Source organism: Lytechinus variegatus, chromosome 14 (assembly GCF_018143015.1).
Source record: "Lytechinus variegatus isolate NC3 chromosome 14, Lvar_3.0, whole genome shotgun sequence".
Taxonomy (NCBI): Eukaryota; Metazoa; Echinodermata; class Echinoidea; order Temnopleuroida; family Toxopneustidae; genus Lytechinus; species Lytechinus variegatus.
The window spans coordinates 1,795,660-1,807,975 of NC_054753.1; the positions used below are offsets into that span (position 1 = coordinate 1,795,660).

Below are 12,316 nucleotides of genomic sequence, written 5' to 3' on the forward strand. Positions count from 1 at the left end.
CCTTTATAAAAAGCTGGATCCGCCCTTGTGCTTGTTAATACCCCCTCCTTTATGAATAGAAATAATATATATTTCACCATATTTAGTATTAAACTTTTATTCAATTCTTATTCAATTAAACCAACAAATATATCCCGCCAATTCGAGTCCTTTATTTCATCTAATTCAAATATGAAAATTACCCATATCAGTTCAACCTTTATTAGCAAGATAGTGAATATATTATCTTCAACAAATCCATATCTAAACAAATTAACTTTAAAGGCAAAAATAAGCTGCTGAAAACTGCTTATCTAAAAAAGAGCCAATGGAGTAAATTAGAGAGTCAAAAGGGGCCTAAGCTTTCGATCCTAGCAGAATCTAGGGTAAATTGCCCCATACATGTCTAAATTGATTGAAATTGATACACGTCGGACAAAACTCAAATACACACAATCTCAACCTCACACACGCTAAGTCCTATTCTTATGTGAAGGCGCACTGTTGTCTGTTGATCGAAGTTTCAATGAGGGTCTAGTTTATGCATTTTTTTTTATAGAGATCAGTGGGTCTATGCCTGAAATGCAGACTACATAACTCTGGTTGGTTGTTTATTTGGCGTCTCCAGACAACGGAATCCAATTGGCTGAGTTTCATATTTAGGGGATTATGATACATTTTTCATTACATAATTTCTTTAAACAACTTGATTATTTGAAAGTAAAAAGTATCCCTTTCCTCGACTTTGTTTCTTCGTAAGTATTTTTGTTTTTGTTCGTTATCACAAAATTCATTTGCATGGAAAATTAGTGACAGTCCCACATGTAGTATTGTATGTATGGTTTTACCCCCCCAAATAAAAACGCTAATCGACAGACTGAATTTGACACGTTGAGTGAAGACGTATGTCATGATTTACAACAGTAACACTAACGTTATATGTAAGTAAGGTCTACACACAGGCTAGCCAGGAGGAGGCTTCTTTCTAATTTAAGTTAGATGGCTGCCAGCGCTGGCCAGTAGAGGCGCACGGCCAATATGGGAGACTCTCCAATAATAGGGGAGACAATCTCCCACATTGGAGACTTGCTTTGCAAAAGGATAAAAGAAACAACACCAACAAAAGCATGATTTTTTCCACCCAAAATTTTGTCTCACTGAGGTCAGAAGCCATTTGTTTTGTGTGTGATTGACAACAAAAATCCTTATCAAAACAAAAGTAGAGGGTGAATTTTTAAAGTAGACGGTGCAAAGGGGTAATTTTTCATGAGGAATCTGCTTATCACATTTTTATTTGCCGCCAAGGTAATCCTTTTGCCGCAAATGTAAACAAAGGAAATCGGTCTCCAAAACTGGAGACTGTCTCCGAAATTGGATACCCAAATTCTACACAAAAGTCTCTGATATTGGAGATAATCTCCCACATTGGAGACAGTCTCCAATATTGGCCGTGCGCCTCTACTGGCAGCCATCTGTTTCGAGGAATTTTTAAACATTGTTAAAAACCTAACACCCCCAAGATTTCTACTTTCCTTCTAAAAAAGATCTAGCCCCAAATCCTGTAAATGGGACACAACTTCATTTCTGACATTAGGCATATGCCATCAATTTTTTTTAAAACAAGAAATAGATCTAGAATTCATCCAAAAAGGAAAAATATGAAAAGTCAGGGAAGGCTCACCTGATGTTAATGCTGCCATCTTGTTTCCTATTGTTCTTCCCCAATGTTACGCGTCAGTAACGTTATATTAATAAAATTAAAAAATAGAATTGTGGTAAATGGAAATATTACCAGAAAAAAAAAGGCAGAAGGTTGTTTTTTGCCGAAAATCGGACGCAGTGTCCAAACATTGTACAGGTAGAGTTGTGTGCCACAATAAATTTTGACGATTTAAATTGCACTCTAAACCCTAGACAGCTGGCAGCCGTCTGTTTCGAGGAGTTTTTTAACTTTTTTTTTATTTCACCTCGTACACAGACGGCTCGCTATCGTGCAGCCACCATTAGGGGACTTGCAATGCAAAATCCCCCCGTCGGGGCTTTTCAATTTTTGTCTTTAATAAATAAAAATTTCGAAAATTATAGTGACCATAGTGCAAATTTATATTCCCTCTTGGCATCAATTGCCAAAAAACGGAGAAAAATGAAGTTAAAAGGAACAAAAACGGTGACTTACCTCGGCTGTCGCACAAATTCACTTCCCGTTTTATCCGATCTTAAGTACATAAACATATGGCCATTGAGTCCCCTGTACAGATCGCGCTAGAACTTCGGTCTCTGTATTTGGTGAGTGAAGCCAACGAAGTTCAGCTGAACAACCAACAAAACAGAGACCGAAGCTTTTGGTCTATCTAAACCCCCAAAATGTTTAATTGTTTATAAATTAACTTATTTTAGATGCGCAAATGCTGATTTTAATCATAGCTAATAATGATTTTGAAATAGAAATCAGTTAATAATGATTACTTACATGTACCAAACAGACCTCTTTCGGCTCTGAACATCGGATGTCTTTGCTCAGCTGCGTGTGACTTTGTTCTAAAAACAAGCACGCGCACCTCAACAGCACGCATTTCCTATTCAATTGGCTGCGGCTGATATGTCTGATGTTTGGGATAGTGCCATATTTGGAAGGGGGTAGGCTAGCGGACTCACGGGGGCTCCCCACAGCGGCCATTGCAGATTTTTTTTTGCAATAGATGGAACATGTGCCATCTCAGCAGCGATATTTCCGGCCGAAGTCACTTCCCCCTGATGAGATTTTCTTTGGTCATCAATCTTTTGGAGTCCATATATAATTAGTGAGGGTCATAAGAATCTCTGCAAGTCAAAATCATGGATTTTACCCCTGGATTTAACCCCTGGAATATTTTTTTTTGAGCAGCAACCTGGATCTTCTCTTTGTACAGATCAATAGCAAGTATGTTCATGCATATCATGCATGCAAGTTCCCTGCCAGTGTGGGTCCAGGTAGTTTTGGGGAGGGATTTGAAGTCATTTTTGTCCAATATTGGGAACCGTCCAATGTTTGGGAACTCTACTCTAAGCCCTTTTTTTTGTTTTGATCAATGATGTTAGAATAGACTAATGGGGTGTTGCAAGAAACTTGCATCAATTGCAAATCTATTTTTGGTCCTAAAATCAATTATATGTCTTGAAGTTAATTGCAAATTAGTGATTGATTGCTATTCTTCTCCTTGAAACAATAAGTTTAATCTGATTTGCTACAGCTAACATGGAACTATCAGTTGTAAAATTATAACAGAATATTTGCAATTGATCGCAAATATTTACTTGTAACACCCCCTAAGTAACAGTATTAGTTATCTAATCACACTAACTTTGTTAGTATGAGGTTAGTATTATTATACTAACATCGTACAAAGAACCGCGTTTGGTGATGGATTTCTAGCTGGTGGGTTGCATGTGGTGTGACACCACTTCTGGCGTCCACAACACACAACTTCAGCTTTATTTTTCTGTGCGCGGAGGCATTTGATGAACCCTTGAGTGAGTCAGATCTAGATTCTACATTTTAAATAATTATTAATTTAACAAAAATTTGTGCAATCATTCTAACGCTAAGTTAAGGTCTACAAAATTAGACCCTATATTGTACATCAAGTCTAGGGAGTAAGTCATGTTTTTTTGTAACTATAGGTCCATAGGATGTAGGCCAAGGCATAAACAGGGGAGCTTCACATGGACATTTTGATTGTCATTGCTGGCATGTAGTCTAGTGCAATTAATTGCAATTCATTGTTATTTGCTCACTATAATAGTGTTGATGCCTGAAAGGTGAAGCCACCATTTCCATTACTTATATTAGGAATTTCAATGCCATATTTTGGAAAATGCCTACATGTATGCTATGGTGCATGTCTCAAACTTATTGTATTGGACAACAATAATTAGAGTAGACCTGTAATTTCTTTTACAGGACCCATGCAAAAACTACAGAAACAGGCATAGACAGTGCATGTTATCATGGGATGCGGATCTTCTAGGAGTTACCCTTATGAAGTCAGTCAGCAATGGGAATCCGTAGAGAAAACCATCGAGTCGAGGGGTCGACAGAATCGGGTCACCATCAGACGATCGGGCTGGAAGACTGTAAGAGTATTTGTGTCATCCACATTCCGTGACTTTCATTCAGAGCGGGATGTCTTGGTCAAAGAGGTAAAAGATAAAGAGCACAGTCATTTATGAAGCTTTATCAAAAAACGTATATAAATATACAATAGTTGAAAGGTAATGAAAGGAATAAACATGATGTTTGATTTTACAAGATGTACAAAGGGCATGATGATGCCAGTACTGACAAGCAGGCTTTAACAGTTTGGATGATTATTAGATATTTCTTAAGGACATTTAATATATAGAATGTTATAACAATATGTTATTTTTGTATATCAAATACTTTGAACACAGCCCTCTTATAAAATCAAGTTGTTGGTAAAATGTCTTGGTTTTAGACTGTAAGTGCTCAAGAAGACTAAGAACACATGAATCTCACCCCTTTTAAACAGATGCATTTACCGTTGTGTATGATGCTTTTGCCAAACTAGTTGTTCATTTCATTTCAATATCTACGAGTAATTGAGAATGTATAAGATGTAAGTTTGAATGTGTTTCCAGTTTGATTGAAATGGCAACATACTCATTCAAAAACCCTTGCCAACTTGACTTTTCCTTGGTCAACATGTAACACGTTCTCCCCCCCCCCCCCCCGAAGCACTGAACAGAGGTCCGCTTCCGATGAGTGTTTCAATCCTTCCTTTGCAAACAAAGCATAAACACATTTAAAGTATGGTAGATTGAAGGCAACATTACAGACTGAGTCTTATCTTGTGACTGACAGGTGTTTCCTGACTTACGAGAGTGGTGCGAGAAGAGGAGGTTACATCTTGTAGAATGTGATCTGAGATGGGTAAGAAATTCCTTATGCTATGGTCACAAATACCTTTACGACCGCCTAACAATTTTTATGCATAGCAATAAGTGGTATGAAATCGTTTGATGTTCGTTAAGGTATTTCTGACCGTAGAATTGCATATCTAAATGTTTCTTTTTTCAAATAGTAAATGCCATGATAGTTGATACATGTAGAAAAGTAAATTGATGCAAGATATTATTGGAACTGAAATTTAATGAAAATGACTTAGTTTTGGTAAAAATACTTATAGCATGGCTTAACATAATCCAAGGCTATTCATGGATATGACCTTGGGTTGCTCTATTAATTGGCCTTAATATCCCATTAACTGGCCTTGTTTATCTTTGTACCCTTATTCAATTTTCCCAATTGTGGTGGAATAAAATGATGTCTCTTAAAGGCCACCGCACACCTTACGACCCGCATTATGCAACTCTACTGTCTGATTGGCTGGAGGTTGGATTGAGCTTGCGATCCAGTCATAAGGATTCAACATGTCAAATCCTTCCAATTTTCCTTGCGACTTGTCTCTGACTGGTCTGCGACTCTGAAGCTGACAAGCACTGTGACGTCACATCTCCCCTCACCCAGTCGCAAGCCAGTCGGCGCGACCGGTCGGGTCGTCGTTTTTTTTTTTTTTTTTTTTTTGCTTGTCAATTTTTTTCTGCATCCCCCCTAAATTCACGTGGACCCCCCCTGAAACGTGTGTTGTCCCCCCCCTAAAATGTACGTTGATGAGGTTTTTGTTTTTTTTGTTTTGTTTTTTTTTGGTCTTTTTTTTGCTTGTCAAAATTTTTTTGTTAGCAACTCCTAAAATTTAGGTTGATAACCTTTTTTGAGAGCGCTTGTCAAATTTTTTACCTGTGTCCATCCCAAAAATTCAGGTGGACACCCCCTAAATTTTTTGGCTTCCGCAGCCAATGGTAAGATGAACGGTGGCCTTAAGTTATCTTGCCCTCAATATACCAAAATTTAAAACCTGTGAAGTTTAACTTGTGTAGCTGTCACAGGCTTCTCTATTTCTTGATATATCAAGATGTCAAAAAGATCTCTAGCAGGGTAGCAATTTACTGATAGAATACATTATCGAATACTTGTTCAAACCTATAAGTCTCTGTCAACCACACTACCTTCTTACATTTCTTCATTATTTCAGCAACAAAGACCTACTTACTCTCTTCGTTCTGCTGCTCCTTCCTATGTAATTCCAAAGTCCAGAAAACAGGCCGGTTTCAACTCCTTTCAATCTCTTGCCCCCCGTCTTTGGAACAAACTCCCTCCATCTCTTCGAAACCTCTCTTCTCTTAACCTCTTCAAAAAACATCTCAAAACACACTTATATATAATCATAAACCTTAACTTGTCTTATGCAATTAACAGCGCTTTGTATCCTCTGGAAAAAGCGCTATATAAATCCAATTATTATTATTCCTTGGATGTTGATCTTGTTAATTGCAGGAGATATCTGACTTATAAGAATTCTTTATTCTGATTGTGATATAAGACAAATTGTCAGAACATAAATGACTATAAAGTGCAATGCTTAACCATCGTTACTATCATACTGTATATCCAAATGTTTGTTACATACATATGTCCCAACATATGTGAACATGTGCTTTTAGATCTACGGTAAACTTGATGATATTGTTTGTTATTTCGTAGGGAGTACCGAAAGATACTACAACTGAAGAGACTCTTAGGACATGTCTGAGCGAGATCGATAGATGCTATCAAGAAAACATCATGCCTTTCTTTCTTAATATGACCAGGTAATTAACCCATCTTCATCTTATTTTATGAGTAATCAATGAAAATTACATTAATTAGTTAGTTAAAACCATCGAGGTTTTATTATAAGTCTCCAAGTTTGGTTCAAATCTATAGCAATTGTTTGATGTTTTTTCCGTTTTTGTTGTTGCAATTTTAGGGTGCTGAAAGTATTTAAGTACATCCTAGGAATAATCTCAACAAAGTATGTAGTGTTCATGAACAATCATGCAGTAGACCTGGACCCCTTCTCACAAAGAAAAGCTGTGATCAATCCAATCGATTTTATCTGTTGAAGTTAATCTTTGTCCATCTAGGAGGTGTATACTCTGTCCCTTTGTAAATAATAAGGCGCTTACTACTGGCCTTTCTAAGCACAAAAACACGAAGGGGTATGACAGTTGGTCAAAACACTGACCAATGCTTGGGCCTAGTTCTGGAGAAAATTAATATCTTTGAATATACATCTAAATAAAGGTACCTTTGGATTTCCAACAATTAAGACACTGTTCTCATTACCATTCTTAAACTAGTTTACTGGAAACTAGTTTAACGTGTAATGAGAAAGGTTGAAACGGTCTTTGAAGTGATCTTCCAAACCGGTTTACAAAGCCACCTTGCGATGTAGTTTTGAAGATCACTTTTCCTCGTTAAACTGGTTTTAGCGTGAGTGAGGACACAACCATTCTTCAGGAAATAATCTCACATTTTGAGCGTGCTACTCCACACGCTGTATGTGGAATGCCGATGCTGCAGTTTCAAATTTTGCGCGAAGCATGTCACCAACTGAGAGTGTTCCCATAGCAACAAGACCACTTTACGCCAAGTGGGTTTGAAAACCACTTTCGGATAATCAAATGGGAACGCTAGCAAAGGGCTCTTTCAAAATAGTTTCCTGAACTGGGTTCCAGTAAACCAGTTTTAGAAAGTGTAATGAGAACGGTGTCTAAGATTGATTAAATCAATTGCAAATCTTTGTTTTGAGGGAGCCAACAATCCCGGCAAACCACCTCCCTCAAAATCAGTCTGCATTACTAGCCAGAAATGAAGTTGATGCTACCTGTACTTCCATGTTTAACTTGCCATTCCAATCTATTTTTCTGTTATTTTCTGACGACAGTGAAAGATGTGGATGGATCCCAGGTTTGGAGGAAGTTCCATCGAGTGTGGTGAGCGATTATCGTTGGATTCATGGCTTATCCATCACAGAGATGGAGATCATGCATGGTGCCTATCGCAAAGAAAATCCAAACTGTAAGTTCAAATCCTGGGGGGGGGGGCGGTATTCCGAAAACTTTCTTATCTCTTCCTATCTTTTCTCTCTATACAACCTATGCTGAGTGCGTAAATTTATGACCTGCGCGCATCTAATACCAACGTGTGCTAAAATGATAAGAACATCCTTTTTGCCAAGAGGGAATGCTTGACAGGAATAAGGAGACGTTTTCAGACAAAATGATGTTGCCACCATATTTCTATTATAGAGCTTTCTGTGAGCTGCCTCTCAAAACTCTTAGATATGAAGTTTTGACACCTCATGATATTAAATCTGTTTTTTGTTTCTTCTTAATTACATTATACATGTATTTTAGCCCTGTTTGCCTTGAGAGACGAGTCTTTCATCAGTGAGATACCTGAGAAATATAAACAGGAATTTGTTGATAGCAACCCCATAGCAACCCATAAACTCAAGATGCTCAAGGAGATGCTGCAGAATAGATTTGGGGTAAGTTACAACAGATTTCTTTCCGAAAGCTTAACTATTCTAAATTTGAGTATATAATTTTGTTTACAAATTTTCAGCATTACTCCTAATTGTTTTAAGATCAGTAAGCTCGATCTGCAATGAAAATCATAAGTCAATATAAATTGGAACCAGTGGGATTCGAACCTGCCATCTACTGCTTTCTGGGCAGCGACTTAACCACCAGGCTATTCTGGTTCACGGTTAAGCCACGAGGAACTTGACTTTAAATACCCTCGATCCTCTTCTTTCTGACTCATTAGTATCCGAATGCTGTCCGCCATGGACAATAGATAGTAAATGAAGAGGCTTTAATAGGAGGAAATTATAATTTGTTTACAAATTTTTGGCATTACTCCTATCTATTTTGAAAATTTTTTGAAAAATAATTTTGAACAATTCAGAGCTGTAAAATCTGATTTACGCAAAACATGGAGTGTCGTTAACAACATAAACAACGTTCCTTTATTCAATCAATTAATTATAATGGTTGCTCTATTTAAGACCCGAATGAGATTGCAATACTTTCAATAACCATTTTTGGCGCTAATCTTGTTGACTCGATTAATTTTCATTACAGATCAAGCTCACTGATCTTAAAAAAAATAGGAGTAATGCTGAAAATTTGTAAACAAATTATAATTTCCTCCTATTAAAGCCTCTTCATTTACTGAGTACATACTGTTGGCAAGTCGCACTTGTGCACTATCTTCCAGGCTGGTAGACCGCTAAAATAAAAAAATATGTAAGAAATTCTTTGTCACCAAAGACTACGAATACATGTATCAACCACTTTAAGAACTTGACTCTAAATTTAGATCTATATTTTAACTTTTGCATGATGCTATATGTACAAATCTTTAATTGACCAAATAGAGTTATGGAAATGATATAACCAAGCGGGATATCTTCATTTTTTTCTTGAATGTATAGGCTGTTAATGTTGTAATCCCTTTAAGAATTTATTTTGTAATCATACAAATGGAAATGATAATATTTGCTGAGCAGTAGCATTATGCAAGATAATGAATAGACCAACTTTTGTAAGGATACAATACTTTGTAAATTGTAAATAAATAACAATCAGATCTACTAACTATATCTTTACTTATAATTTTTAGGCCTGTCAAATGTATTGCTTTACACTTGCGTGACCAAATTATTTCCAGACACCCCCTAAAGGATTTTTTTCTGTGTGCGCAAAATATTCATTATTTACACTTTTTGGCCCCTAAACAAGTCGCTAGAATATGACCCCAGGGAAAAAACAGCTCCCAAACTCGTTTGGCTAGTCTTTAAAAAAGGCTTTGGAAAAGAAACATACCCTAACTAAGTTTGACCCTGCGATTGACCATTGACAAGTTTTTCAAAACCACCCTTTTTCTTGAAAATCATTTTAATACCCTTAACGAGTGCATCACAGCCTGCTTCCAAAACTGAAAAAACACCCCTTTAAACATTTTTTGGGGTCACGCTCATGTACAGAAATATATTTGACTGTTATTTTCTAAAATTTAGAATGACAATAATCATAATGTTCATATCCTTTCCATTAATATATGATAAAACCATATTCATGATCTAAATGAGGTATTTTTCCTTTAATATTTCTAGTTCGATAGAGTCTTCAAGTATTCATGTTCATACAATGGGATCGATATTGATACTGGTAAGGTCGATCTTGGAGATCTGGACGAATTTAAGGTCAAGGTGAGCAAAGTATCATAGTATATTAATGATGATGATGATGATGATTATGTTATTGATGATGATGGTGATGATGATGATGATTATGTTATTGATGATGTTGATGATGATGATGATGACAATGAAAATGATGATGATGAAAATGGTGGTGGTGGTAGTGATGATGATGATGTTCATGAGTATGATGGTGATGATGATGATGGTGATGATGATGATGATGGTGCTAATGATGATGATTTTTGATGATGATGATGATGATGAGGAGGAGGATGAAGTTGACGATGTTAATAATAAGAATAATGAAAATTATAAGAATAATATCCTAAAAAGTAAATTCCACCCGAACAAAAAGTTGATGTGAATAAGAGTAGAAAAATCTTACAAGCAATAAGGCTGAAAAATTCATCCAAATTGGATGAATAAAGAAAGTAATATCTATATGAATTGAATTGAATTAAATTAAACTTTTGCATATCTTTTACAAAATAGTTAAATATGCACAACACAGTGATGCAAACTGCTTGCTGAATATTCATTTTGTATTACACTATGTTGAATGAATTACACAAACACTGTATTAAAATTGTCATTATGAGTATAACATCATGTTTTAACTATGTTTAAAGAGAAATGCCAGTAGTTGCAGAAAACACTGATTTCATTGGAAAGTCTGTAAAACAAGGCTTAATTGTCAGTATATCATCGAGGATCTAGATCTGGTATAGTTAAATAAACTGAACTTTGTGAAATCTTGAAATCTACGCTGAAAAATGTTCACACCGAAGATCACCAACACAGATAAGCGCACATGGGACAGTGCATAATTAGTGCTTTGAATGTCGGGCCCGACGCTTGACCCGATTCCTATGCTTATTTGCTGATTTCTCAGCAATTACACAATTTCTTCCAGAATCCTTTGGCACATGCGTTTTATCTATACAAACAGACACTTTGGTGGTCATTTCATTGGATTCTGTACGAACTAATTTTGATATCGGTACCACAACTGACCTTTAACTATGTTTAAACTATTATTGCAGGTGTTTGATTTCTTCAAGAAGGCTATCGGAGAACAGTATCCCCTTGATGAGAGTAGACAGTTAGATCCCTATGAACAGGACAAGGAAGCTCATGAATCCTTCATGAAGAGCAGAAGCAGCATCCTCCTAGGACGGAAGGATATCTTAGAAAAGGTTGGTGAGAACTGAACAGAAAACTAACTTCAAAATAGTAGCGAGTTTTTCGATTTGCACGTCGACTAGTGGACTGCGACGAAAGTGCGTCATAATAGTCTGCTTTGTGTTTACGGTATACAGAACCGCTGGAGTAAATCGCCACGTGGCTTCAATAAATGGGCAAGGATTTGATTGCTCGTTTACTACATTTCGAACGAGCGTGATCTGAGCGAAATCCACGGTCATTATGAAGTTGACGTGTCACAAATGGCTTGCACATGCTCAGTGTCTTTCAATCATGTGCTCGACTGACTTTGTATACCATCAACACAAAGCAGACTATTATGACGTACTTTCGTCGCAGTCCACTAGTCGACGTGCAAATCGAAAACTCCCTAGTGTTATGGTGGTGTGAAGTTGATTGATAGGAAGATGACTTTATGCAGGTGTTTGGTTTGGAAGAAGCGGTGGACTGGTCGGTGAAGGCAAGCGGGGTGCATTGGTATGGGCACATGTTGAGGAAGGATGACCGTCATGTCTTAAGAAGGGCTTTTGAGTTCAAGGTGGGCAAATTGGAGGGAGGGGGGATGGCCAAAGAAGATATGGTGGAGGCAAGTGGAGGAGTAGGAGAGTAGGAGGGTTGGGATGAGAATGGGAGATGCACTGAATCAGGCAAGGTAGAAGGGAGGGGGTAAGGACGATTGCTGCAAGGAACTTTGGACTGATGATGATGATATGATCACTTGTTCAGAGCTGCCAAGTAGTACTGATTTTCAGTATTTAGTACTGAAAAGTGAGAAAAATACCGATAGTTTAATGTAATGTACTAAAGTTTCAGCTTTGTGTTGTCCTATGGTATTTTTTGAAAATACTAATTTCCTCACCGAAATACTGATTTTCAATTTTAAAAATACTAAAATGTTCTTTTTCAGGTTGTCAGCTCTGCTTGTTTGGCATTACCTCAGACAGCAACACAAAAACTTCAGTTTCCCTATGAAAGGTTGA

General features: G+C 37.0%; 1 protein-coding gene across 1 annotated transcript in view; it reads left to right on the forward strand.

Moving 5' to 3' along the window:
- Positions 1-527: 527 nt before the first annotated feature.
- LOC121427381 (telomerase protein component 1-like) overlaps positions 528-12,316 on the forward strand; it is a 36,645-nt gene continuing 24,856 nt past the window's right edge. Inside the window, exons 1-8 of the mRNA XM_041623744.1 lie at positions 528-734; positions 3,920-4,158; positions 4,841-4,909; positions 6,581-6,687; positions 7,806-7,939; positions 8,278-8,411; positions 10,044-10,139; positions 11,177-11,329. Coding sequence (XP_041479678.1) covers positions 3,967-4,158; positions 4,841-4,909; positions 6,581-6,687; positions 7,806-7,939; positions 8,278-8,411; positions 10,044-10,139; positions 11,177-11,329 — 885 coding nt within the window. The 5' untranslated portion in view covers positions 528-734; positions 3,920-3,966. The remainder of the gene's footprint in view (positions 735-3,919; positions 4,159-4,840; positions 4,910-6,580; positions 6,688-7,805; positions 7,940-8,277; positions 8,412-10,043; positions 10,140-11,176; positions 11,330-12,316) is intronic.